Source organism: Primulina eburnea, chromosome 1 (genome assembly GCF_022965805.1).
Source record: "Primulina eburnea isolate SZY01 chromosome 1, ASM2296580v1, whole genome shotgun sequence".
NCBI classification, from domain to species: domain Eukaryota; kingdom Viridiplantae; phylum Streptophyta; class Magnoliopsida; order Lamiales; family Gesneriaceae; genus Primulina; species Primulina eburnea.
In genome coordinates, this window is record NC_133101.1 from 11,548,480 (window position 1) to 11,576,467 (window position 27,988).

At 39.1% G+C, this 27,988-nt stretch overlaps 1 protein-coding gene across 1 annotated transcript; it reads left to right on the plus strand.

Annotated features, from left to right (window-relative positions):
- Positions 1-22,252: 22,252 nt before the first annotated feature.
- On the plus strand, positions 22,253-27,479 carry LOC140827722 (uncharacterized). The gene is made up of 9 exons (XM_073190511.1): positions 22,253-22,557; positions 23,228-23,416; positions 24,440-24,537; positions 25,348-25,438; positions 25,515-25,718; positions 25,795-26,051; positions 26,506-26,596; positions 26,686-26,902; positions 27,070-27,479. The coding sequence occupies exons 1-9, from the start codon at positions 22,369-22,371 to the stop codon at positions 27,279-27,281; spliced, it is 1,548 nt and encodes a 515-aa protein (XP_073046612.1). The 5' UTR covers positions 22,253-22,368; the 3' UTR covers positions 27,282-27,479.
- Positions 27,480-27,988: the final 509 nt, after the last annotated feature.

The following is a 27,988-nucleotide window of genomic DNA, read 5'->3' on the forward strand; positions in this document are numbered from 1 at the left end:
TTACATTTTGAATGCAGTGCCGTCAAAGTCAATACGTAAAACACCTCTAGAGTTGTGGAATGGGAAAAAACCTAGTTTATCTCACTTTCGCATATGGGGATGCCCAGCACATGTGTTGGAAGGAAAGACTGGGAAATTGCATCCACGTTCAAAAGTGTGTTTGTTCGTGGGATACGCCAAGGGAACAAGAGGAGTTTGGTTTTATAATCCTCAAGATAAGAAGTGTAACGCCCCGAAAATTTAAGAGTCAACGCGAACCACATGCATGCAATTATTAAATTTTCTTGTATTTTAATTAAATGTTTTAATTTCATAAATTAATTATATTGTACATATTTGAATGTTTAAATTTTATTTTATACATGTTTGCATTAAAATATATTTTTAAAGGTTATTCGAGTTGCGATCGAGGAACGGAGATCGATGGCTGAAAAAAAATAGAAAATATTTTTATTAAATAATTGTTTTTAATTATTTAAAATATGGGTGATGCTTTTTATTATTTTTGAAACTAAGGAGTTTTGAGGTGATTTTATACGCCGGGACGTAAATTTTATCGGTGTTGGTTTTTCAACAAAAATACGAACTTTTTGGCAACCCGACTATTAAATTTACAAACTTATTTTACCAAAACAATTTTAACATTTTAATTAAATCCTAATTTAGACTAATGGGCCTAATTGTTGGCTTAATAGGCCTAAAGCCTTATTTAGGGATTTAATTAGTATATAATATGTAAAACCCTCCCCAAACCCTATACCATTCACACAACTTTTTAGAACCACAGGGCACACACCATCATCTAAATTGAGGAAAAAATCGGTGGAAGCTTCAAGGAGATTTCAAGTCACGGTTCTTGCTTCGTTCTTCGCAAGCGTCAACGTAAAATCGTGCGTTATTTACGCAAAGGCACGCCTACTCTTTCTTTCAAACCATCACCACATCATATTATAATTTTATGCATGAAAAGTTTGGAAAAACAAGTGACACTTTGAATTATTTTCGTTTCTATGCCATCCATGGAATTTCAAGCATGATTTTGATTCAAACTTTTGATGTTTACTTGTATATAAGGGCTGCCATGATATAGGTTATGTTGGGCATAATTTTACACGGTATTTAGAGTCCTAGATAATCGCCTAAACACTGCACGTGAACCTGGAAGCAATCGGAACACTAGTTGCTGTCATGGGGGATCGAAGGCTTCGGCTTTGATTATCACAACTTGGCGTGGCCATGGCTCCTGTCCAGGACTAGCCAAGGTCACGAGGGAGTCCAGGGAAGAGTCCTAGCCATGCTAGGACTCGGACTAAGGGGTTGGGTGGAGTCCTTGACAGCAAGGACTCCCACCCGAGAGCCCTTTCATCGCGCACAGGAGATGCGCAGCTTGTGCATGGGATGTGGCTCGGCCTGGGGGCTTGAGATAGGGCTAGGGTGATGCCGTGGGGTCCTAGGTAAGTACACGAGAGGCTGGTTCAGGGGCTAGGGTTGTTGGCTAAGCCTTAAGATAGTAGGAACAGTCTTAATTTGTCCATTGAAACACTTCTCGGCCAGCTTAGGGAAGGGGGTTAGGGGGCTCATTTTTCATGTTTGGGACGTTTTCCTTGGGAACCGTGGGTCCAGTAGGGTGCTATAACGTGTTGGTCAGGGTTTGGATCAACATGGCTCGGGGGTGACTCGTTAAAATCAAGAGATGGCTCGGGGTCGAAGATATTGTGTCATATTGGGGTTTCCTAATCTTAAAAATTGGAACAACGGCTCACGGGGGGTCGAGTCGTGGTTCATAAGGGCTAAAATAATATAAAAAGACTAAATTTAGAATTTAGGAATTTTATATTTAAGTTTGGGATTTTTCGGAATTAAAACGCTTTCAAAAACGTCAAATTACGAATTAATTAAAAAGCCTAGTTTTTAAGCTAAATAAAATTATGGGAATTTTAATATAGGCTTTAATAATTATTTGGGACATGTTAGAGTCAAGAAAATTAAGAAAACGTCAAAAACGAAAAATGTCACGTCCAGGGGTAAAACGGTCTTTTTACACCGGAAAATTAGTAAACGTCATGGCAGTGCCCTATTTGCTGTTTTATATGTTAAAATGATTATGTGACATGTTTATGAATTTTTATATGTTGAAATATGATTTTTAAATGTTCATGGATTATTAAGGGTTAAATTGGTCATTTAAAAGAGATGATGCATGCTTGGTTTCAAAATATAATGATATTATATGCATGTTTTTTAAGTGATGAAAATACGATATATTGAAGGATGTGAAGGGACTGTGACTACTGAATATGTTGGAAATATCGTGAGGGTTATGGTCCCAGTGGGAGCCCGACGATCGTGTTTCCTTGGATACGGATACGAATACGAATACGTTAATACGTTGGCAAGGACCCAGTTGACCGGTGAGAGTGTTGCTGGTGTCCCCCGCCGCCCAGTACTGTGGTTTCTTTAGATGGATCCATCGCCCAATACGATCAAGAATACGAATCACAATCACGATCTAAATTCAACAAACGCGAATATGAATATGAATATGATAATGAATACGAATATGGATATGAATTTTTTTAGGGAGATGTTTGTGCCTTTTGAAAATGTTTTTATGCATCATGAAAATGTTAACGAAAACGTTTAAGTTAAGTTTATGCATCCCCATGAAAATGATATTTTAAGTACAAGTATTTTTCACTGTTGTATGTTAACTGTATTACGTATTACTTGTTATCAAAGATGGGACGTGTTGAGTCTTTAGACTCACTAGGTGTGTTGATGCAGGTGATATAAATAGCAATGATATTGGAGGTCTTGACGAGTGACTTGCTGGACTGTCGATGCACATAACCCGAGGACTAGCGCTTCTATTTCCGCATTTAAGTTTATGATTTTAAGTTAAAGATTTTTAAGACATTTTTTATTTTATGCTTTTTGAGAGGTTTAATGTGGGTTACACTTTTCAACATTTATTGCTTTTTAGGTTTGGTAAAACGATTTACGATTTCATGTTTGACTTCTCACTTTGGATTTTCAAGTACTAGTAGGATGCTTTATTTTAAAAAAACGGTGACAAGATATTTTAAAGTATTTATATATAAGTATATTTTTAATTACGAAGCTTAAGGAGAAAAAAAAAATTTTCTAGTACTTTTTAAGAAAACGAATAAGCAGATGTTTCAGTTGGTATCAGAGCAATGGTTCGTAAAGGGTTGTGCCACCATCAGTGCCGGGAAGATCAGTCGTCAAGCCTCAAGTTGTAAGTTTTACATGTTTTATATGATTTATGTGATGATACCTACATGTTTACATGATCTAAATGTTTAAGCTACATGTGCATACACATTTTGAAGTTGACTGACGTTAGGTTTAAGGTTGCATGGCAAATGATTTTTACCCTGCATAGTTGTATGACTTTGTTATGCTAAAAGATTATATGCTTCATGATTTTTATACATGTTACGATATGAAATAAGAAATTATTTGATTTTAATGCATGCTGGCTTTGTGATGAGAATTGGACTATGTTGATTTTTGGGTTTTAGTATTGACGTTCTATTTTTTGGAGTATAAGTTAATCGTGAATATGATGAATTTTTTTGGGACACGTTGATTTTCCAAGGAAATATTTATGATTCATGGTTACTAGTTGAATTAATTTTTGGGAATTAGACATAAGGAATAATTATTCGAGGATTGCAACGACTTTGGGATTAAGAAAATGTATAAATTGGGATTTAAGTTTTGATGAAGGGTAAGATTGGTTATAAGAATTGATTTTTGGGTAAATAAGTTTAAATTATCGAAATTATGTTATGGGAAACTCGTAGAAGAGAATTAAGAATGCCAAGAACTTATGGATTAATCATAGAATTTTTGAAATTAAGGACCAATTAGGATAAATTTTGAGGAAATTAAGAATTGATTTTGCAATTATTAAGGAATTTGGGGACTAGTTTAGCAATAAGCGTTAATTAAATGGTTTAAATGATAAGAATTTTGAGGATTTAGACTTTTAAGGATATTTAGAACCTTGGGATATCTTAGTTATAATGTTATAAGGAATGTTGATCATGGGTTTTTAAGGATGAATCATTACTAAGCTTGAAAAAGCTAAGCGTTAGTGGATGCGTTTGGGATTTTAAGGTTGAAATATGATAAGTTAATGAATATTTTGGGTATAAAATAAAGAAAATAATATGTGATAGTTATGGTCATCCATCTTTTAATATTGGGAATTGGAAGAAAAAAATTGAAATTCGAGGTTATAATAGTAATAGCACTAAGTCATTTGGGTCTTTTTAAGTTGCGAATTGAAAATGAGGATTTAGAAAGAAAAATTAATTGGGATTTAATAGACGTAAGGACATTCTAGAATTTAAGTTTTATCAGAGTAGTGCAGCGGAATCGTGGAAGTTTGGGATACTAATACAAAATCTAAACATTGGGTTATTTAAGATAAGCGAATTTCGAGGACGAAATTCAATTTAAGGGGGAAGATTGTAACGCCCTGAAAATTTAAGAGTCCACGCGAACCACATGCATGTAATTATTAAATTTTCTTGTATTTTAATTAAATGTTTTAATTGCATAAATTAATTATGTTGTACATATTTGAATGTTTAAATTTTATTTTATACATGTTTGCATTAAAATGTATTTTTAATGGTTATTCGAGTTGCGATCGAGGAACGGAGACCAATGGCTGAAAAAAATAGAAAATATTTTTATTAAATAATTGTTTTTAATTATTTAAAATATGGGTGATACTTTTTATTATTTTTGAAACTAAGGAGTTTTGAGGTGATTTTATACGCCGAGACGTAAATTTTATCGGTGTTGGTTTTTCAACAAAAATACGAACTTTTTGGCAACCCGACTATTAAATTTACAAAGTTATTTTACCAAAACTATTTTAACATTTTAATTAAATCCTAATTTAGACTAATGGGCCTAATTGTTGGCTTAATAGGCCTAAAGCCTTATTTAGGGATTTAATTAGTATATAATATGTAAAACCCTCCCCAAACCCTACACCATTCACGCCACTTTTCAGAACCACACGGCACACACCATCATCTAAATTGAGGAAAAAATCGGTGGAAGCTTCAAGGAGATTTCAAGCCACGGTTCTTGCTCCGTTCTTCGCACGTCAACGTAAAATCGTGCGTTATTTACGCAAAGGCACGCCTACTCTTTCTTTCAAACCTTCACCACATCATATTATAATTTTATGCATGAAAAGTTTGAAAAAACAAGTGACACTTTGAATTATTTTCGTTTCTATGCCATCCATGGAATTTCAAGCATGATTTTGATTCAAACTTTTGATGTTTACTTGTATATAAGGGCTGCCATGATATAGGTTATGTTGGGCATGATTTTACACGGTATTTAGAGTCCTAGATATTCTCCTAAACACTGCACGTGAACCTGGAAGCAATCGGAACACTAGTTGCTGTCATGGGGGATCGAAGGCTTCGGCTTTGATCATCACAACTTGGCGTGGCCATGGCTCCTGTCTAGGACTAGCCAAGGTCACGAGGGAGTCCAGGAAAGAGTCCTAGCCATTCTAGGACTCGGACTAAGGGGCTGGGTGGAGTCCTTGACAGGAAGGACTCCCACCCGAGAGCCCTTTCATCGCGCACAGGAGATGCGCAGCTTGTGCATGGGATGTGGCTCGGCCTGGGGGCTTGAGGCAGGGCTAGGGTGATGCCGTGGGGTCCTAGGTAACTACACGAGAGGGTGGTTCAGGGGCTAGGGTTGTTGGCTAAGCCTTAAGATTGTAGGAAGAGTCCTTGTCCATTGAAACACTTCTCGGCCAGCTTAGGGAAGGGGGTTAGGGGGCTCGTTTTTCATGTTTGGGACGTTTTCCTTGGGAACCGTGGGTCCAGTAGGGTGATCTAACGTGTTGGTCAGGGTATGGATCAACATGGCTCGAGGGTGACTCGTTAAAATCAAGAGATGGCTCGGGGTCGAAGATATTGTGTCATATTGGGGTTTCCTAAACTTAAAAATTGGAACAACGGCTCACGGGGGGTCGAGTCGTGGTTCATAAGGGCTAAAATAATATAAAAGACTAAATTTAGAATTTAGAAATTTTATATTTAAGTTTGGGATTTTTCGGAATTAAAACGCTTTCAAAAAGGTCCAATTACGAATTAATTAAAAAGCCTAGTTTTTAAGCTAAATAAAATTGTGAGAATTTTAATCTAGACTTTAATAATTATTTGGGACATGTTAGAGTCAAGAAAATTAAGAAAACGTCAAAAACGAAAAATGTCACGTCCAGGGGTAAAACGGTCTTTTTACACCGGAAAATTAGTAAACGTCATGGCAGTGCCCTATTTGCTGTGTTATATGTTAATATGATTATGTGACATGTTTATGAATTTTTATATGTTGAAATATGATTTTTAAATGTTCATGGATTATTAAGGGTTAAATTGGTCATTTAAAAGAGATGTTGCATGCTTGGTTTCAAAATAAAATGATATTATATGCATGTTTTTTTTTAGTGATGAAAATACGACATATTGAAGGATGTGAAGGGATTGTGACTACTGAATATGCTGGAAATATCGGGAGGGTTATGGTCCCAGTGGGAGCCCGACGATCGTGTTTCCTTGGATACGGATACGAATACGAATATGTTAATACGTTGGCCAGGGCCCAGTTGACCGGTGAGAGTGTTGCTGGTGTCCCCCGCCGCCCAGTACTGTGATTTTCTTTAGATGAATCTATCGCGTAATACGATCAATAATACGAGTCACAATCACGATCTGAATTCAACAAATGCGAATATGAATATGAAAATGAATACGAATATGGATATGAATTTGAATATGTTTAAGGAGATGTTTATGTCTTTTGAAAATGTTTTTATGCATCATGAAAATGTTAACGAAAACGTTTAAGTTAAGTTTATGCATCCCCATGAAAATGATATTTTAAGTACAAGTATTTTTTACTGTTGTATGTTAACTGTATTACGTATTATTTGTTATCAAAGATGGGACGTGTTGAGTCTTTAGACTCACTAGGTGTGTTGATGCAGGTGATATAAATAGCAATGATATTGGAGGTCTTGACGAGTGACTTGCTGGACTGTCGGTGCACATAACCCGAGGACTAGCGCTTCTATTTCCGCATTTAAGTTTATGATTTTAAGTTAAAGATTTTTACGACATTTTTTATTTTATGCTTTTTGAGAGGTTTAGTGTGGGTTACACTTTTCAACATTTTTTGCTTTTTAGGTTTGGTAAAACGATTTACGATTTCATGTTTGACTTCTCACTTTGGATTTTCAAGTACTAGTAGGATGCTTTATTTTAAAAAAACGGTGACAAGATATTTTAAAGTATTTATATATAAGTATATTTTTAATTACGAAGCTTAAGGAGAAAAAAAAAATTCTAGTACTTTTTAAGAAAACGAATAAGCAGACGTTTCAAGAAGGTAATTGTATCGACAAATGCCATCTTTCTTGAAGATGATCACATGACTAACTTGAAGCCTCGAAGTAAGATTGTACTCGAGGAGTTACTTAATGATGAGATCATTCGACGTCCAAATAAAGTTGTTAAGGAAACCATTAATGATACCATTGAATCAAGTCAAGATATCATGCCACCACGATGCAGTGGAAGGGTAGTAAGACCACCCCTCCGCTATCGTCAAGATGAAGAGGCAAATGTTGTTGTCACCGATGGGGTGGAAGATGATCCATTGTCATTTCAACATGCAATGGAAGATACTGACAAAGAAAGGTGGCTTGAAGCTATAAACCAAGAAATGGAGTCGATGTACTCTAATTCTGTCTGGGTTCTTGTAGATGCACTTGAAGAGGTTAGACCTATTGGGTGTAAATGGATCTATAAGAGAAAGAGAGGTGTAGATGGGAAAGTAGAGACTTTCAAAGCAAGATTGATTGCAAAGGGTTATACCCAAAGAGAGGGAGTCGATTATGAAGAGACTTTCTCGCCTGTAGCCATGTTTAAATCTATTCGCATCTTACTTTCGATTGCTGCTCATTTTGACTATGAGATATGGCAGATGGATGTCAAGACGGCCTTTTTGAATGGTCATCTAGACGAGGAAATCTACATGAAGCAACCAGAGGGTTTTATAGCCCAAGGCCAAGAGCAAAAGGTTTGCAAATTGCTTAGATCAATTTTTGGACTAAAGCAAGCGTCGAGATCATGGAACCATAGATTTGATGAAACAATCAAATCTTATGGCTTCGATCAAAGTGTTGATGAGCCTTGTGCATACAAGAACATCAAAGATGGAAAAGTGGTATTCATAGTGCTTTACGTAGATGACATTCTGCTTATTGGGAATAATGTAGAAAAATTGTCTACAGTAAAAAGTTGGCTAGCCAAGAAATTTCAAATGAAAGATTTGGGAGAAGCAAACTATGTTCTTGGAATTCGAATTGTTTGAGATCGTAAGAACAAGTTGTTGGCATTGTCTCAAGCTACTTATATTGATAAGATGTTGTTGCGTTATAGGATGCAAGATTCCAAGAAAGGTTATCTACCAACCAGACATGAAATCGTCCTCTCTAAGGAGCGGTGTCCTAAGACCCCGCAAGAAGTTGAGGACATGAGACGTATTCCATATGCCTCTACGGTAGGCAGCCTTATGTACGCAATGATGTGCACTAGGCCGGACATATGTTATGTTGTGGGGATAGTCAGCCGTTTTCAGTCAAATCCTGGTTTGGATCATTGGATAGCGGTAAAGAACATTCTCAAGTATCTTCAGAGAACGAGAAATTATATGCTTGTCTATTCGGGTGAAGACCTTAAAATAGACGGTTACACTGATTCTGATTTTCAATTTGATAGAGATACTCAAAAATCGACGTCTGGATCAGTGTTTACTCTTGGTGGCGGTGCCATAGTATGGAGAAGCATCAGGCAATCCAGTACAGCCGACTCGACCATGGAGGCCGGATACATATGTAGTAGCCCGAATTCCAAATTGGGTAATTAACGGAGTAATGGTGATTAAGAAGGTTTAAGGTGTAATTTTGGCTATGGTCATGATCGGACGGACCGAAGAGGGTTCGGAAGCACCGAAGAGTTCGGACGATCCGAAGTGTAGTTCGGTGAATCCGATCATAGGTGTCAAGTGTTGATCGACACGTCATTTTCCATGCATGTTCGGACGGTCCGAAGTGTATGATCGGAGGATCCGATCATGAGCTGTCAAGAGCCAATGGACACGTAGCGTTCGGACGTTCCGAAGTGTTGTTCGGAGGATCCGAACATGGCCTATAAATAGTGCTCGGATTTCTCATTTGTGACTTGCCAATTCATGATTTTGCCTCATAGTTGAGAGGATTTGGAAGGTTTCTAGGGTTAGTTGTTGATCGAGCGATAGCCAAGAGCTGCCAGGAGTAGTAGCGTAGCGGCGCCTGAGTTTCAAGGCAATCGACATCAAAGGGCTGTCGACGGACGAAGGTAAAACCCTAAACCTTTGGTAGTACTAGGGAGTACTGGTTTTGCTAGTCGAGCATGGTAGTATTGATTGAGTATGCTTTTGATGCGTAGGCTTGTGCTAGACCTGATTAGCGGTGTTGCGTAAGGCTAGGCTTGCTGTGATAGAGGTACGAAAGTACTATCCGAGATATCCTGGTTGAGTATACATTCATATATGTGTTGCATGAGTATTTGCTGCATTGTTATATGTCATATGATGCATGCTATTATGTCACGAGTTATGATGCATATTGCATATCACGTTGAGCCGTATCTCCTTCGAGATAGCCTTTACTGTTGAGCTGTATCTCTTTCGAGATAAGCTATATCTTGGGGCCGCTCAGCCCTGTCTTGTGGACGCATGGACACCGAGAGTACACAGTGGCCGACGGGTCGGGAGGGCTTCGGTGGTCCGGGACATTTTAGGTCCACGTCTGTCTTGTAGTGGATGCAGTGACCCAGAGGTTGGACCGCGCGGCACTATCCACTTGGCGCCTCTAGACTGAGCATTTTGAGATCCTTTGTGATTCCTGTTTCTTGACTACCCTGGTATCATATCATAGCATGTGCATTTCATATAGGTTTGTATACTCATACTTTTGTACTGGGCGTTCTTATCGCTCACGTCCTCGGTTTTGTTTATTCTTGGACACCCCATTCCCACGGGGCAGGCCTCAGGTTGGATGGCTCAGGAGGAGCAGGAGGAGGACGTTGAGTAGCTGGTTGGTTTAGTTTTCAGTGTTTTCCATTTGATTCGATATGGTTGTACTGGATATTTCATTTTGAGTTAGTCTAGACTTCGATTTCGATTGGGTTGTATAACTATTGTTGTTGGCCATTTTTCCGCTGTTATCTCTGATTATAATTAATTAGGTTAATTGCATGCTTAGTTTTTGATTAGTAGGTGATTCTGGAACGGGTCACTACATTTATGGTATCAGAGCGTGCGTATGATTTTCGGATATAGATTCTGTTTTGGGATTTCGTTGACCATTTTACTATTTTCCCTATTCTATCTTGTAGCGATGGCTGACCATTTTGATGACGGGAGTAGTCAGGGGAGTGTAGGTCGATGGGGTGACCAGGACGATCTTAGACGTCATCGTGAGCATCGTCATCGTCGGGATGGTCCTAGGCGTTTCGATATGCATCGTTTCATGCAGATGGGGCCTAAGCCTTTAGTTGGCGGTGAGACTCCCGATAATGCGGAGGATTGGTTAGAGCGCATGGAGAGTTGTTTCCGCGCATTCCAGTGCACCGATGAGCAGAAGATGGAGACCCTTAGTTTTCTTCTCGAGGGCCGTGCTCGCAGGTGGTGGCGATCAACTTCTGCGCCGATAGTTCAGTCGCAGGGTAGAGCGACTTGGGTCGATTTCCGTGCAGCGTTCATGCAGCTGTACTTTCCTCCAGCCCTTCGCCAGGCCAAGACGATTGAGCTCCTGAACCTTAAGCAGGGGAGTATGTCTGTTGATGAGTATCAGCAGAAATTCTTTGAGTTGTTACCCTTCGCTCCTCATATCAGTGGCAGTTCTGAGGCCAAGTATGATCATTTCCTCCAGGGCCTTAATCAGGAGATCTTTGATCGAGTCACTGTCTGTGATAATCCTACTTCTTATGATGGGTTAGTGAACCGGTGTCGCCAGGCAGAGATCAGTCTCCAGCGTGGTAGGGCTATTCTTTCTTCTTCTAGACCTCCGAGTACTTTGAGGCCTCGATCTCAGTCATTCAAGAAATCTGGTTCATCTTCTTCTGGATCTGGATCTCGATCTAGTGGTGTTTTCCGCTTTGGTAAGAAGAAGGAGTCTTGTGCGCATTGTGGGAAGAACCATCCATCGGAGCAATGCCGAGTAGCCGCAGGAGCTTGTTATCAGTGCGGAGAGATGGGGCATATTAAGAAGAATTGTCCTCAGTTGCGAGGTGGAGCAGGATCCGGTTCTGGATCTCAGACGACTGTTCAGCAGAGGAGGCAGGGTCAGGCAGTGGGTAGTTCGAATCTTCGACCTCGTGCCCAAGGTCAGGTTTTTGCGCTGAACCAGGATCAGGCTGCAGATGAGACGGAGAGAGTCATAGCAGGTACTTTTCATTTATGCGGTATTCCTGCTTTTGTTCTTATTGATACAGGAGCCTCTCATTCCTTCATTTCTGCACGATTTGTTAAGCGTCATAGGTTATCCTATGTTTCTCTAGACGTCATTCTTTCTGTTTCTACTCCGATGGGTCATTCGGTGTTAGCGAAGCGTCTAGTGATGGGTTGTTCCTTAGATTTTGAGGGTAACGAGTTGACTGCGAATCTTATGATCCTAGAGATGGAAGATTTTGATTGTATCTTGGGTATAGACTTATTGACTACCTACCGAGCTACTGTGGATTGTTACCAGAAGCTTGTTCAGTTTCGTACGACTGAGAGCTCTAGTTGGTTTTTCTATGGTGAGGGAGCGCGACCTCCGATGCCAGTGGTATCTGCTCTGAAAGCCTGTCGTGCTTTAGAGTCGGGCGGGGAAGGCTACCTCATCTATGCGATTGATTCATCCACAGGTAGTGTTGGTCTAGAGGATATTCCAGTGGTTTGTGAATTTCCTGATGTTTTCCCAGATGAGATTCCTGGTTTTCCTCCGGTTAGAGAGGTGGAATTTGGCATAGATTTAATGCCAGGGACTGCACCGATTTCTCGTGCCCCCTATCGTCTTGCTCCATCAGAGATGAGAGAGCTGAAGCAGCAATTGCAGGATCTTCTTGATAAAGGTTATATTCGCCCGAGTGTTTCGCCTTGGGGAGCTCCAGTCTTGTTTGTCAAGAAGAAGGATGGATCGATGCGATTGTGCATTGATTATCGCCAGCTGAATCGGGTGACGATCAAAAACAAGTACCCTTTACCCCGTATTGATGACTTGTTCGATCAGCTTCAGGGTACTTCTGTTTACTCCAAGATCGACTTGCGATCGGGTTATCATCAGATGAGAGTCAGAGATGATGATATTTCCAAGACTGCATTTCGTACTCGTTATGGGCATTACGAGTTTCTAGTTATGCCATTCGGATTGACGAATGCGCCAGCAGTGTTCATGGATCTGATGAACCGAGTCTTCCGAGATTTTCTGGATCAGTTTGTGGTGGTTTTCATTGACGATATCTTGATCTATTCCCACAGTGTGGAAGAGCATGCCCAACACTTGAGGATTGTGTTGCAGATTCTTCGCGAGAAGCAATTGTATGCTAAGCTGAGTAAGTGCGAGTTCTGGATTGATCGTGTGGTATTCCTTGGTCATGTGATTTCCAAGGAAGGAGTTTCTGTGGATCCCAGCAAGATTGAAGCAGTGCTGAATTGGTCACGTCCGACGACGGTGGCTGAGATCCGTAGTTTTCTAGGTCTGGCAGGGTATTATCGTCGCTTCATCGTGAATTTCTCTCAGATAGCCAGACCATTGACGCAACTTACTCGGAGGGATGTTCCATTTGAGTGGTCATCCGAGTGCGAAGATAGTTTCAGAGAGCTTCGTCGACTTCTGACTTCCGCACCTGTTTTGGCGTTACCGTCAGGATCTGATGGTTTCAGTGTTTACACCGATGCCTCCACTCAAGGCTTAGGGTGTGTGTTGACGCAAAACGGTCATGTGATTGCTTATGCTTCCAGACAGCTGAAATCTCACGAGGAGAAGTATCCTATTCATGATCTGGAATTGGCAGCTATTGTGTTTGCGCTGAAGATTTGGCGTCATTACTTGTACGGGATTAAGTTTGAAATCTTTACTGATCATAAGAGTCTGAAATATCTGTTCACTCAGGCTGAGTTGAACATGAGGCAACGTCGTTGGATGGATTTGCTGAAGGATTATGATTGCGAGATCAAGTACCATCCAGGTTCTGCGAATCTCACAGCTGATGCGCTTAGTCGCAAGGTGAGAGCCTCTGCACTTCAGACTTGTGCTATGACTAGTGCCATCCAGGATAGTTGCTCGTTGGGGTTTAACTTCAAGCATCGGAAAGGTATGGAGAGCATTCGTGTTGCTACCATTTTATCTGAGCCCAATTTGTTCACTCGGATTCGAGAAGCTCAAACGTCTGATCTGAAGACTCAGAGATTAGCTCGGTTAGTTGGTGGTGATAGCAATTTCCATTATCAGTCCAATGGTCTTCTGTGCTTATCTAATCGGGTTGTAGTACCAGAGGATGACACTTTGAGGGACGAGATATTGTCTCAGGCGCATCGAAGCAAGTTAAGTGTTCATCCAGGAAGCAACAAGATGTATAGAGACTTGAGGATGCGGTTTTGGTGGAAAGGGATGAAGCGCAGCGTGTATCAGTTTGTCTCCAAGTGTCTAGTTTGCCAGCAGGTTAAGGCAGAGCACCGTCGACCGGGAGGATTGTTGTTGAACTTACCTATTCCAGAATGGAAGTGGGAGCATATTACGATGGATTTCATTACTCACTTGCCATTATCTTCGAGGATCAGCGATGCTATCTGGGTAGTGGTGGATCGACTCACCAAGTCTGCTCATTTTCTGCCGTATAATCGTGATTTCACTTTCGATCGTATGGCTCGATTGTACATTCAGGAAATTGTACGTTTGCATGGAGTGCCTGTCAGTATTGTTAGTGACAGAGATCCTCGTTTTACCTCACGGTTTTGGGGTAGTTTCCAGTCAGCTTTGGGTACTACACTGAGTCTGAGTACTGCTTATCATCCGGAGACTGACGGTCAATCAGAGAGGACTATCCGTACGCTTGAGGATATGTTGCGAGCCTGTGTTATGGATTTCGGACCCGCTTGGCAGGATCATTTGCCTTTGATTGAGTTCGCGTACAACAACAGCTATCATCGTAGTATTGGTATGGCACCATTTGAGGCGTTGTACGGGCGACGTTGTCGTACTCTATTATTCTGGGATGAAGTCGGGGAACGACAGGTAGAGGGACCGGAGTTAGTCCAGCAGGCTATAGATAAGGTTGCAGTAATCAAGAAGCGGATTAAGACTGCTCAGGATCGACAGGCTAGTTATGCGAACACAAAGCGTCGACCTCTTCATTTTCAGCCAGGTGAGAAGGTGTTTCTCCGAGTTTCGCCTTTTCGCAGGATTTTGAGATTTGGTCTCAAGGGTAAGCTGTCTCCGAGATTTATTGGTCCATTCGAGATACTGGAATCTGTGGGAGATTTAGCTTACAGACTTGCGTTGCCGCCGTACCTATCAAGTATTCATGATGTGTTCCACGTATCCTTGTTGAGACGTTATGTAGCAGATGAGTCGCACATTTTACATCCATCTGAAGTTCAACTTGATACGGATTTGTCTTACGTGGAGCGACCAGTTCAGATTCTAGATCGCAAAGATAAGGTGTTGCGGAATAAGATCATTCCTATTGTCTTAGTGCAGTGGCAGCGTCGAGGCACTGAAGAAGCCACTTGGGAGTTAGAAAGTCGTATGCGTTCGGAGCATCCAGAGCTCTTTTGAGTTGTGCTTTGTATAAGTTTGTGTTTTCAGTTGTAATCATAGTATCAGTTGTATTCAACAACAATTGAGATGTATTAATGATGTTGTTATTTCGTTTTGTTCATTCTCTAAGCCTGATTTCGAGGACGAAATCTTTTAAGGGGGGGAGGAGAATGTAGTAGCCCGAATTCCAAATTGGGTAATTAACGGAGTAATGGTGATTAAGAAGGTTTAAGGTGTAATTTTGGCTATGGTCATGATCGGACGGACCGAAGAGGGTTCGGAAGCACCGAAGAGTTCGGACGATCCGAAGTGTAGTTCGGTGAATCCGATCATAGGTGTCAAGTGTTGATCGACACGTCATTTTCCATGCATGTTCGGACGGTCCGAAGTGTATGATCGGAGGATCCGATCATGAGCTGTCAAGAGCCAATGGACACGTAGCGTTCGGACGTTCCGAAGTGTTGTTCGGAGGATCCGAACATGGCCTATAAATAGTGCTCGGATTTCTCATTTGTGACTTGCCAATTCATGATTTTGCCTCATAGTTGAGAGGATTTGGAAGGTTTCTAGGGTTAGTTGTTGATCGAGCGATAGCCAAGAGCTGCCAGGAGTAGTAGCGTAGCGGCGCCTGAGTTTCAAGGCAATCGACATCAAAGGGCTGTCGACGGACGAAGGTAAAACCCTAAACCTTTGGTAGTACTAGGGAGTACTGGTTTTGCTAGTCGAGCATGGTAGTATTGATTGAGTATGCTTTTGATGCGTAGGCTTGTGCTAGACCTGATTAGCGGTGTTGCGTAAGGCTAGGCTTGCTGTGATAGAGGTACGAAAGTACTATCCGAGATATCCTGGTTGAGTATACATTCATATATGTGTTGCATGAGTATTTGCTGCATTGTTATATGTCATATGATGCATGCTATTATGTCACGAGTTATGATGCATATTGCATATCACGTTGAGCCGTATCTCCTTCGAGATAGCCTTTACTGTTGAGCTGTATCTCTTTCGAGATAAGCTATATCTTGGGGCCGCTCAGCCCTGTCTTGTGGACGCATGGACACCGAGAGTACACAGTGGCCGACGGGTCGGGAGGGCTTCGGTGGTCCGGGACATTTTAGGTCCACGTCTGTCTTGTAGTGGATGCAGTGACCCAGAGGTTGGACCGCGCGGCACTATCCACTTGGCGCCTCTAGACTGAGCATTTTGAGATCCTTTGTGATTCCTGTTTCTTGACTACCCTGGTATCATATCATAGCATGTGCATTTCATATAGGTTTGTATACTCATACTTTTGTACTGGGCGTTCTTATCGCTCACGTCCTCGGTTTTGTTTATTCTTGGACACCCCATTCCCACGGGGCAGGCCTCAGGTTGGATGGCTCAGGAGAAGCAGGAGGAGGACGTTGAGTAGCTGGTTGGTTTAGTTTTCAGTGTTTTCCATTTGATTCGATATGGTTGTACTGGATATTTCATTTTGAGTTAGTCTAGACTTCGATTTCGATTGGGTTGTATAACTATTGTTGTTGGCCATTTTTCCGCTGTTATCTCTGATTATAATTAATTAGGTTAATTGCATGCTTAGTTTTTGATTAGTAGGTGATTCTGGAACGGGTCACTACATTTATGGTATCAGAGCGTGCGTATGATTTTCGGATATAGATTCTGTTTTGGGATTTCGTTGACCATTTTACTATTTTCCCTATTCTATCTTGTAGCGATGGCTGACCATTTTGATGACGGGAGTAGTCAGGGGAGTGTAGGTCGATGGGGTGACCAGGACGATCTTAGACGTCATCGTGAGCATCGTCATCGTCGGGATGGTCCTAGGCGTTTCGATATGCATCGTTTCATGCAGATGGGGCCTAAGCCTTTAGTTGGCGGTGAGACTCCCGATAATGCGGAGGATTGGTTAGAGCGCATGGAGAGTTGTTTCCGCGCATTCCAGTGCACCGATGAGCAGAAGATGGAGACCCTTAGTTTTCTTCTCGAGGGCCGTGCTCGCAGGTGGTGGCGATCAACTTCTGCGCCGATAGTTCAGTCGCAGGGTAGAGCGACTTGGGTCGATTTCCGTGCAGCGTTCATGCAGCTGTACTTTCCTCCAGCCCTTCGCCAGGCCAAGACGATTGAGCTCCTGAACCTTAAGCAGGGGAGTATGTCTGTTGATGAGTATCAGCAGAAATTCTTTGAGTTGTTACCCTTCGCTCCTCATATCAGTGGCAGTTCTGAGGCCAAGTATGATCATTTCCTCCAGGGCCTTAATCAGGAGATCTTTGATCGAGTCACTGTCTGTGATAATCCTACTTCTTATGATGGGTTAGTGAACCGGTGTCGCCAGGCAGAGATCAGTCTCCAGCGTGGTAGGGCTATTCTTTCTTCTTCTAGACCTCCGAGTACTTTGAGGCCTCGATCTCAGTCATTCAAGAAATCTGGTTCATCTTCTTCTGGATCTGGATCTCGATCTAGTGGTGTTTTCCGCTTTGGTAAGAAGAAGGAGTCTTGTGCGCATTGTGGGAAGAACCATCCATCGGAGCAATGCCGAGTAGCCGCAGGAGCTTGTTATCAGTGCGGAGAGATGGGGCATATTAAGAAGAATTGTCCTCAGTTGCGAGGTGGAGCAGGATCCGGTTCTGGATCTCAGACGACTGTTCAGCAGAGGAGGCAGGGTCAGGCAGTGGGTAGTTCGAATCTTCGACCTCGTGCCCAAGGTCAGGTTTTTGCGCTGAACCAGGATCAGGCTGCAGATGAGACGGAGAGAGTCATAGCAGGTACTTTTCATTTATGCGGTATTCCTGCTTTTGTTCTTATTGATACAGGAGCCTCTCATTCCTTCATTTGATTAGTAGGTGATTCTGGAACGGGTCACTACAACATAGCTGCTTCCGAAGCTGCTAAAGAGACTGTTTGGCTTAAGAAATTCCTATATGATTTGTAAGTTGTTCCAAATGTGAATAATCCGCTCACTTTGTGGTGTGACAACAGTGGTACAGTGGCTAATTCGAAGGAACCTCGTAGCCACAAGAGATCGAAGCATATAGAAAGGAAGTGCCACTTGATCCGAGAGATAGTGCAAAGAGGTGACGCTTCTATTCTCAAAATTGTGTCTGCTGACAACCTCGCTGATCCATCCACCAAGACACTGCCTGCAAAAGTGTTAGAAGGCATATGCTAAATTTAGGACTTAAATACATGTCTCACATGCTTTAAGTGCAAGTGGGAGATTGTTGGGGATAGTGCCCTTAAAGAATTGAAATACGATATTTTTTTATAAATGAAAGCGACATTTATGATTGAACATGTTTACATGAAAATGTTATTGTCATGAATATCATAGCAAAATCCCTAATTTATTGGATGTAATCATAATTTTAGTATATATAAGAGTTATATATACAAGAGGATTAAAATTATGGATAATAAACTTAAATTAAATCGGTGATGAATTAATTAAAGTATGGATCTTTAATTAAAGCATCAATAATACGGCCCATGAACATTATGAATGTGATCATCTTATCCGGATCGTCGATGTTGGGACATCTAGATGGAGGCATTTTATATATAATGTGATTATATACGACTTAGACCGATTTAATTAGTCATTTCATAATAAATTCCGTTATTACTATGAAATTCAAATTAAATTATAAAGATGATCATATATGGACAAATCTTAATCCTGAAGTGATTATAAACTCCTGTTCATTTCAATATGATTTTTAATTTGCTTGTTTAATGTTTGCGATTGATCATTATTAATACTTGCATTTTAGATTTAAATTTGAAATGAATGACTTAGAATATGAATTCACAGACATGGAATCCATTCCTTCTTGCGAGAAGTAGAAAGACGATTCATCATTTGTTAATTCTGGAACTGAGTGATGGACCCAACTAATTTATAATCAAGTTATAAATTGAACCACTCACTAGCGAATCAATGGTAAATGAAGATAAGGAGTAATTGAACAGGTAAACGAAAAATTTCTAGCTTCAGTTACGAATTGTCTATGGAAGATTAATCCATATGTAATGATTATATCTGTAACGCCCCAGATTCGACGACTGTCCTCACTGTACCAAGACGAGTCTTTCCAGCGTGCCTATGTCCTCACTCACACGCACCCTAGGAAACTTCCCAGGAGGTCACCCATCCCAAAATTGCCCCAAGTCAAGCACGCTTAACTTTGGAGTTCTTATGTGATGAGCTACCGAAAAGAAGATGCACCTTCGTGATATGAGTAGTACCAATCAAATCTTTTAAGCCCTCTTCAACTGTACAGTCCATTACATTGAACAGTCTCGGAATCCCTTTTATTCCGGTGTGGGATCGGTTCATTCATGTTCCCTCCACCTAGAAGCCTGTCAAGAGCCGCTCATTGTCCGTGCAACTTCATGGCACCGGCGATCACCCCCCGCCCTATTCGGCCCCGGGCCTCACATGCCCACCAGCTTCCACTTGGTTCGTCCCCGAACCACACCGTACTAAGAAAGGTCGGCTCTGATACCAACTGTAATGCCCCTGATTCGACGACTGTCCTCACTGTACTAAGACGAGTCTTTCCAGCGTGCTTATGTCCTCACTCACACGCACCCTAGGAAACTTCCAAGGAGGTCACCCATCCCAAAATTGCCCCAAGTCAAGCACGCTTAACTTTGGAGTTCTTATGTGATGAGCTACCGAAAAGAAGATGCACCTTCGTGATATGAGTAGTACCAATCAAATCTTTTAAGCCCTCTTCAACTGTATAGTCCATTACATTGAACAGTCTCGGAATCCCTCTCATTCCGGTGTAGGATCGGTTCATTCATGTTCCCTCCAACTAGAAGCCTGTCAGGAGCCGCTCATTGTTCGTGCAACTTCATGGCACCGGCGATCACCCCCCTCCCTCTTCGGCCCAGGGCCTCACAATATCAATGGGCTACTCGATTGTAGAGTAAAATATTTCATAATGAATAAGAGTACAATTCCATATTTTTAGTGGAGTAATTAGGGAATTAATAAATTAGCTAAATTAATTAAAGAGATTAATTATTTATCCAATTTATTGGAGCTTCTAATTATGAGTCCATGGTCCCCGATACGTTTTTCCAAATTAATGATGAGCTAGAAATGTAATTTAGAAATATCATGGAAAATTGTTTCCCTAACTTCAAATGCTTGGAGATAAATATAATTAATTATGATATATTAATTATATTAAATTATAATTATGAGATAATTATAGATTTAGATTATTATGATAATATTCAAAAGATGTTGATAATTTCATTAATTTATTGTGAATAAAATTTAGATATTATTGCTATCTGAAAATAAATTAGAATAAGATTCTAATTTATTTTGATAAGATCCTAGAACTCCTATTTAATATCTTTAATTTATTGTGAATAAAATTTAGATATTATTTAACATCTAAATAAGTTAGAGTAAAATTCTAATTTATTTTGATAAGATTTTAGAAATCTTATGACATTTAAAATAGTTTTAAAAGGCATAAAATATACTATTCAAACTAAATCAAATCAAATCTTGGCACTATCCTAGATGATATGGTCGATTTTTGGAGTCCCAATTGGAATTAGATTTGGACTCTTGGTTTTGAATTAATATAAATAGGATCCTAGGAGGTCTCTTGAGAAAACCAATTTTTTCTCTACCTTTTCATGAGTTGAAAATAAAGTAGAGAACAAAATAAAAATTTGATTTCTAGCATTTGTAATTTTTGGGTGCCCACACACTCTCATCAATAGGAAGGATCGTATTGGAAGGCTGTGGTTTCTACGCATATTGGATTTACAAAAAGGAAAAAAACTACAATAGGTTAATCTTCTAGTAAATAGTTTTGTTTAAATGCATCAGTAATTTATATTCATATGTTCGATTATAATTTATGAAATTATGTAATCGCTTCCGCTGTGTTTCGATTTGATCGAAAATAAATTTTATAGTCAATATTCCTTTAGAAACTATATATAAAATCCAACACCCCTAACCCCGTCTTGAGAGTTTCAAACCATAACCCTAACATTAAACCTATTTTTGTGCAAATCAAACCTAAATTGGTCAAGTAAAGGTGGCTTCTAACTCCGAGGGTCTCTGCAGATCGCTTCTGATTGAACTTGCCTCATTAGATTGTCGAAATGTATCCTATGACACAAATGCCTAATCAATTTTAATATCCGATCTGTATCCCAAATTATCATGAACTCTCTTGCACGTTTCAGTCCAAATAGCCCATCACATGATAGCAAAACAATTCAAAATACTCAATCTTGATGGACTTGGACGAAACTAAAGAAATTTCAATAAAAATCTTCAGCTCAAAGATCTCAACTATATCCAAGATGATGTATCTCGACAATAATTTCTAAAACTTTGGCGGAATCCTGAGGTTCCAAATTAATTTCCACCAAGAGTATAAGGATTGGGTCGACTGAAATGGTGGGGGAGCTGCGTTATTCATCTTCGGAATGTATTAATCTTTAACTGACCCTGTCAATATCAATGCAGTGGCGGATTCAACGTAATTTCTAGGATGGCTTCGACTTCCCAAGGAATGTAAAACTGCCCCAGTGCTTGCTCATCCCAACCCCCTGTACTCAAAATGTAGCTAGCCACACTAATGTTGTTGTCTGGTATCACGCAGAAACTGCTTTTGACCGCAGGAATACTCGGAATCCATTCTTCCCTGTGAGCCATAATCTTCTGCCCATTGCCAGATCTCCAACACAACCCTTTCCTAATAAGATATATTTCTCAAATTAGGGAACACCAAACTAGAGACGGGTTTGTATCCTGTCTTAGCATCCGTGATATCTTTGTGTTTGAAATATTTGGCTTTATGGAGTCTGATCATTAAAGAATTTGACGATTGAACAGCGCGCCATACCTACTTAGCCAAGAATGCTTTGTTCTAAATCCTAATTCACCGTCACATTTGGGTTTACAAAGATTAGCCCACTTCGTCTTGTGCATTTCTTTTACTTGTTGGCCCGTTTTCACCCAAAAAAATTTGTTTCTAATGACCAAAAAATGTTTCAAAATTGACGAATTATCTTATTTGGTTTTGGGATTATCCCAACATGCCATTAAAAATTGTTATATTGCATCAAATATGTGTGCATGATCATCTATAACTCAAAACAAGTGTGTTTTATGTATAATAAATGGAAGTATGAAAAGCACAAGTTGGACAATTCATTGTTTAGTGAGATTAGATAGTGTTCGATCTCATTTGCAAACAAGACGACGTCGCGTAACTGGTTGAACAAAACGGCGCCGTTCAGTCCGCTTCATTGACTATTTGACTTCAATAACACGTCATGAACAGCTTATACGACTGGAAGGTATTTATAATATCTAAGAAATTGGAAACCCTAGTAGTGAGGATCAGATCGGATCTTATTGCATAAAAACTCGATTCATTTTCCAGAAAATCGAGTTACCAACGATGGCGGACAATTCGGCGAAGCCTTCCGAGGCTGAAATAAAGCCCGAAGTTGATGACACTGCCGCCGACTTACAGTCCAAACCTGCTGTCGGCGGCGGAGGATGGGGCGGTTGGGGGTTTTCTACGTTTTCTTATATCTCGGATCTTCAGAAAGCCGCTAGTGTTGTCGCCGGAGAGATCTCTCGAAATGTATGTCTCCTTTCTTGCTAACGAATCATGTGCATGAAATGTACCGCGGTTATTCAGTCTTACACATCTTTATTTGCATTATTAACTGAGTAATTAGGTTGATTTGGTTTGTAAAATTAGAAGTTTGAAGTGAAGGAGTTTAATCTGTAGCCGAAGCATTAGGTGGTTTGGTAATGTATTTGGTGGTGATGGTTTTTTCTAAATATATTGTTTCTGAGTTATTCTTTTTTTAGCTTCAATTCGCAGCAATAAATGTGGCAAGATGCCTAGTTATTACTGCAACAAGTTTAGTTTTTCTTTTATGATTTTCGTTGAATTTTTTTGCTGGCATTATGATGGCTTCTGTATCCATTCGCGAGAGTGAAGAGAAAATGGAAGAAACATACGGCCTTGAGTGTTAGTTTGTTCAGCTTTTATGAAAATGTCGGCTTGATTTAGTAAATTCATAATTAATGAATTTCCTGACCGTGATCATTAGTAATGCTTATTTGGATCACTGAAATGGCATCACATCGTCTGGTTCTTTTCTTGGGCTATTTCTCTCAGTTATGAATTCAGAGACATAATTTGTAGATCATGCTGGGTTTTCTATTACCTGGATCAAATCTGTGAATTTATTTGGTGGATAATTTTACTATATGTTTTAGTTGTTACGGTAACTCTAATACAGGCTGTCGAGGCCGCTAGGACAGCAGCACAGAGCATTACTGATACTATGGATGAAGAATCTAAACCGTCAAACGAGTATGGTACAGAATCATCCTTGGTTGTAGATGAAAATGATGAGGAGGTGGACGAGCGGCGCAAAATTGCCTTGGATAAACTAGAGAAAGCCAGTGAAGAAACTTTCCTTAGCCAGGTATGTCATGTGAAATAAATGTGAGAAATTTTATTCAATGATCTTCACTTCAACACCTACTTGTCTCTTTCCATCTCGTTTCCGCCTCATTCTTTTGACATTTATCCGTGATTCTAAATTACTTTTGCTTCATGAAATTGTGATGAACAAGAGCACGTGCTTAGGCCCAGATCCAACATCCAAAGGAGCATGTCTAAAAACTTTATACCGTTTCAAGCACAAGAATTAGGACCTTGGATTATAATTAATTTATTTCCTTGTGTATTGCATCAGTATTCGAAGAAATATCTGATATAGACATGGATTAAGTTTAGACAGTTTATATGGATAGGATTAGAAAGATATTTCATCAGTAGTTGGTTATGAAAACTATTTGTATACTATTATCCCTGGCACGCATATGCAAAAAAATATTTTGTAAAAATTTTTAAAATCAATTAAAAGAAAAAATTATATAGATTATTTTTGTATGATTTAGGTTTTTTATGATAATAGTGTATTGATAAATTTATGGTGATTGAATTTTTCCTGAATTATGTTTATATGATTTTGGTATTTTATAACAATAATGTGCTGATAAATTTACGATTATAGATTTTTTTCTTGAATAATGAATGTTAAATCGAATAAGAGTAAATTTGGCATTGAATAAAATGAACGACTGGCACCAAATTTTGTTAGTATATGGGTCTCAAATTTAATAATAGAGTATATATGTAGGATGATTATGGTATGCAAAAATCTATCTATCAGAATTCTTTAAAAAAGTTTGAAGAGATCGCGGTATTCTCTCTTTTCGAGTGTCAGTGTGTCACTTCGATATTTATAATAGTCGTGTTGGAATAAAATCAAACAAGAAAATTTACATGCTGGAAATTAATTATCCTTATACAAACTAACCCATTACACAATCCATATCAAAACCACATGACAGATACACTATCAATTATATATTCTGAGGTTCCATTTACTTGTCTCATTTCATTTTCCAATTCATACATAAATATGATAATGCTAATGCAGGGCTTGAAGGCACTTGATACTTCAGTGGAATCTCTTACATCAGGAGCTTGGCAAGCTCTAGGAACAGCATGGAAAGGAGGAGCCAATTTAGTTCAAAAGTATGTCAGAACAGTGTCCAAATTTGGAATATAAATACACATTTAATAGTTACTATACAAAACTTGAAAAACAAATAAACTGTAGCGTTTTATAATGATGAACTGAGTTTGCGAGCTAGAGGGTCATGTAGTCTTGAGAAGCTTGGTGGTTTAAAAGTTACTGCATTCAAATTTCAATCTGAAGCATGTATCATGTTTCACTTCTCTCTATGCACATTTGTTTTGGCTGGTTATGTTGTTTCAGAACACACAAGCAATATATGTAAATAATACTATCAGTAGTCTTAGTTCCGGAGTGAAATCCCATGTAGAAGATGACTGTGATCTCTGTATGGTTGCAGTGCTTATTAATATTTGATGGATATGCATATGATGAAAATTGAAAACTGTAATTGGTCTTACATGATGAAGCTTGCAGGTGTAGTGAGACTCATATCATGTTTTATGCGGCAAACAGCCAAAACAATAACTTTTATGATTGTTATTTTTTGATAAGGTTGTTCTTTTGTTGACAAAGGTTTTTCCCCACTTTAGGTAGCTGTTTTAGTTATCATGCATGCATGCATTACAACTTTGTGGTTTCACTGATCCTTTTGAATGCCTTATAATTCTTTTCAATCACGAAAGTTACTGTTTTATTAGTTCATTTTGCTCTAATTTATAGCTGCTGTTATCATTATGCTAAAACCTTAAAAACTAATCTCACAAGCCAGTTTATGATTTTGTAAAAAAGTAGAGTTATTAGGTAAAATGGCATCACTTAGGTTGTACTCACAGATAATCAATAAATTTCATTGTCTACTTTTCTAGGATCGAAAATTCGGCTTCCAACTTTTCTGAGTCAATTCAACATGGTGGAGTTGCTGGACCAACTGGCAGCATGGCGCCTTCTCTGTTGGAGGTTTGCACCAGATTCTCTGTTCTTTTTTACTTTTCCAGAATTCTAACCAATTTCCCGTCTTTTTTATTAAATATAGACTGGAAAAGTTTTGACTGCAAAGGGAATGCAAGTGCTTGAGCTAGTTGGAAAAGAAGCCATGGATCTTATCATTTCAGAAACTGGGATTGAACTGGATAAAAATACCAAACTGTCTGAGGGAAGGATAGACGAAGATCAACTGTTTGAAGAAGTTACCTTTGACAGATGCTTTTATATTTATGGAGGTCCAGAGCAATTGGAGGTACATAATTTGGAACTGTTAAATCAATTCATGCTCTAATTGCTTGTTTATAATTTTTAAGCTTGTTGCTTTGCAGGAGTTAGAAGCATTATCCAATCATTATGCACTATTATATAACCGGAGAAAGAGTAAGCTGTCATCTGAACAAAAATATAATTATGATGGAAAGCTTAAAGACATCCAGCACATATTTGACCTGGGTGTTGGACTTGATGGAAACCATAATGAGTTTGAAAAAGGGAAGAAAATAGAGGATGAAAATAATGAAAGTATTGACGAACTAAAGAATTTACACGAATCTAGTGTGTGCAAGGCTGCTGAATTAGCTGCAGGGTAAATTTTCCTTCATTATTCTTTTTAGTTTCTACTATTCTCCTAATATTTTATTTGTGGCAGGTGCTGAGTCATCTACAATAACCTAATAAATTTGGTTGTTTTGTTGTGGAGAATAGAATCTTGTGAGCCACTATGATTTGTATGTGATGACTTTAATTTAGTCAAACCACACAGATTTCATTTTCATCTATATTATCCCTTTGCCTCTGGGTTTTCTTGCAATCTATTTTCACGATGCAAGTTCTCATAGTGTTACTGAACCGGGTTTATTCCAACGACTGTAAATAAAAGTTTGGCATATTATAGTGTAAAATTGACATCTTTCCTTTGCTTCTGTCTGTCCTTTTCCCTGGCTCTTATATTCATCCCGCATACCTTGTTTCAGAATCTTGTGAACATGATCTCAATCTATGTTATTGAAACTGCTTCTGTATTTTATAATCTATTGCAGTTTTGCAAGTGCTTTGGCTGGACTGGCTCCAAATGACATAATTCAAAGAACTTCTGGGAGACTTGATTCTCTTCATTCAGAGGGTGTTCATGTATGTAGAGGAGTTGAATTAGTCAGCAAGTTCTATTTTTTAAACATGTCAAGTGTGATTGATGCAAAACCTTTTACTTTTCGTCTCAGAGACTTTCTGAGATGTGCTGTTTTGCTGTAACTCGATTGCTGATGCTTGGGAAGTCTATTATATCTAATGCAAACAAAGTGCAAGATCAAGAGATTAGTGAGGAAATGGCGAAGATTGATTGGCCTGAAGATTCTGTTGAAAGAGCCAAGATAATCCGAACGAGGACAGAATCCATGACAGGAAATATGGAAGCAGTTTCTCACAGTTTTGTTACAGGTAAATTTTATCCTAGATCTCTTCGTGTTTCATTGTGTAGTACAGTATCCATCCATGTAATGTCCTGACAATGCTTCTTGTCGTGCTATAGCATTACAAAAAATCATTTGTCCGCAGCTCTCGTAACCAGAAAACGCTCTAATCTTCATATGAACTTCTTTACTCAGGCATATCAGATGTAGCAGAAGCATATTTAGCAGCTATTAAAAGCACCACTGCTGATTCACAAGAAGTTGTTCCCAAGAACTCTACTCAGCAGAAGGCCAGTGCATATACCGAACATCTCCGTGCTGGTCATAGCACGGCTGTGGGGAAAATGCAGGATGGTCTGCAATACTTGGCTTATGTCGTTCTCTCGACGTCTATGCCTGCTTCTTGAAAGGTGAAAAATTTTATTTGTGAATATTTCTTTTGGTTTAGTTCTTATCTTACTCATCTCCCTTTGACATAAAACGCTAGAAAAATTATCCTTTTTTATTTTTACATTTTCCTGATGTTTTATGTAAGGGAAGAACTCACATTTGTGGATACCTGATAATACAGTTTATTTTTCGAGAAGTATTTTTCTGTTGGAATTTGGGGAGAATTGTCCAGAGAAAAGTTACTTAAATATTTTTGGTTCATTAAAATATTTCATGTTGATATTATGGATATTATATGTTTGGGTTATTCAACAATTGGCTTATTGAGAGTTTTTGTTAAACAAGAATAAAGCATAGGAGATCACACACATTATACGTAGATCCCGCAGGTCAATAAATGATATATTTGATCGTTATAAAATAAACTTAAAACAGTGGCAAAATAATATTAACTAAATAATCTTAATTGTGCTATTTTCTGAGTTCTAAGATTTATCACTAATACATGATAGATTTTTTAGATATCTATTTTTCAAATAAAATATTGTGTTAAAAAACAGAAGTGGTGGTTTAGTATATTGTAGACAGATAAAGATGTTCTTAGAGATACTGTGAACGTAGATAATTGAGTATGTCTTTTGTGAAACGGTGTTATGATTCTTTATATGTGAGAAGAGTTAATCCTATCGATATTCACAATGAAAAGTAATATTCTTAGCATAAA

Coding starts and splice junctions, on each gene's coding strand:
- LOC140827722 (XM_073190511.1), top strand. CDS start 22,369: ATGGCGGACAATTCGGCGAAGCCTTCCGAGGCTGAAATAAAGCCCGAA. Junction 25,719..25,794: donor GAGGTCCAGAGCAATTGGAG/GTACATAATTTG, acceptor GTTGCTTTGCAG/GAGTTAGAAGCATTATCCAA. Junction 26,052..26,505: donor GCTGCTGAATTAGCTGCAGG/GTAAATTTTCCT, acceptor AATCTATTGCAG/TTTTGCAAGTGCTTTGGCTG.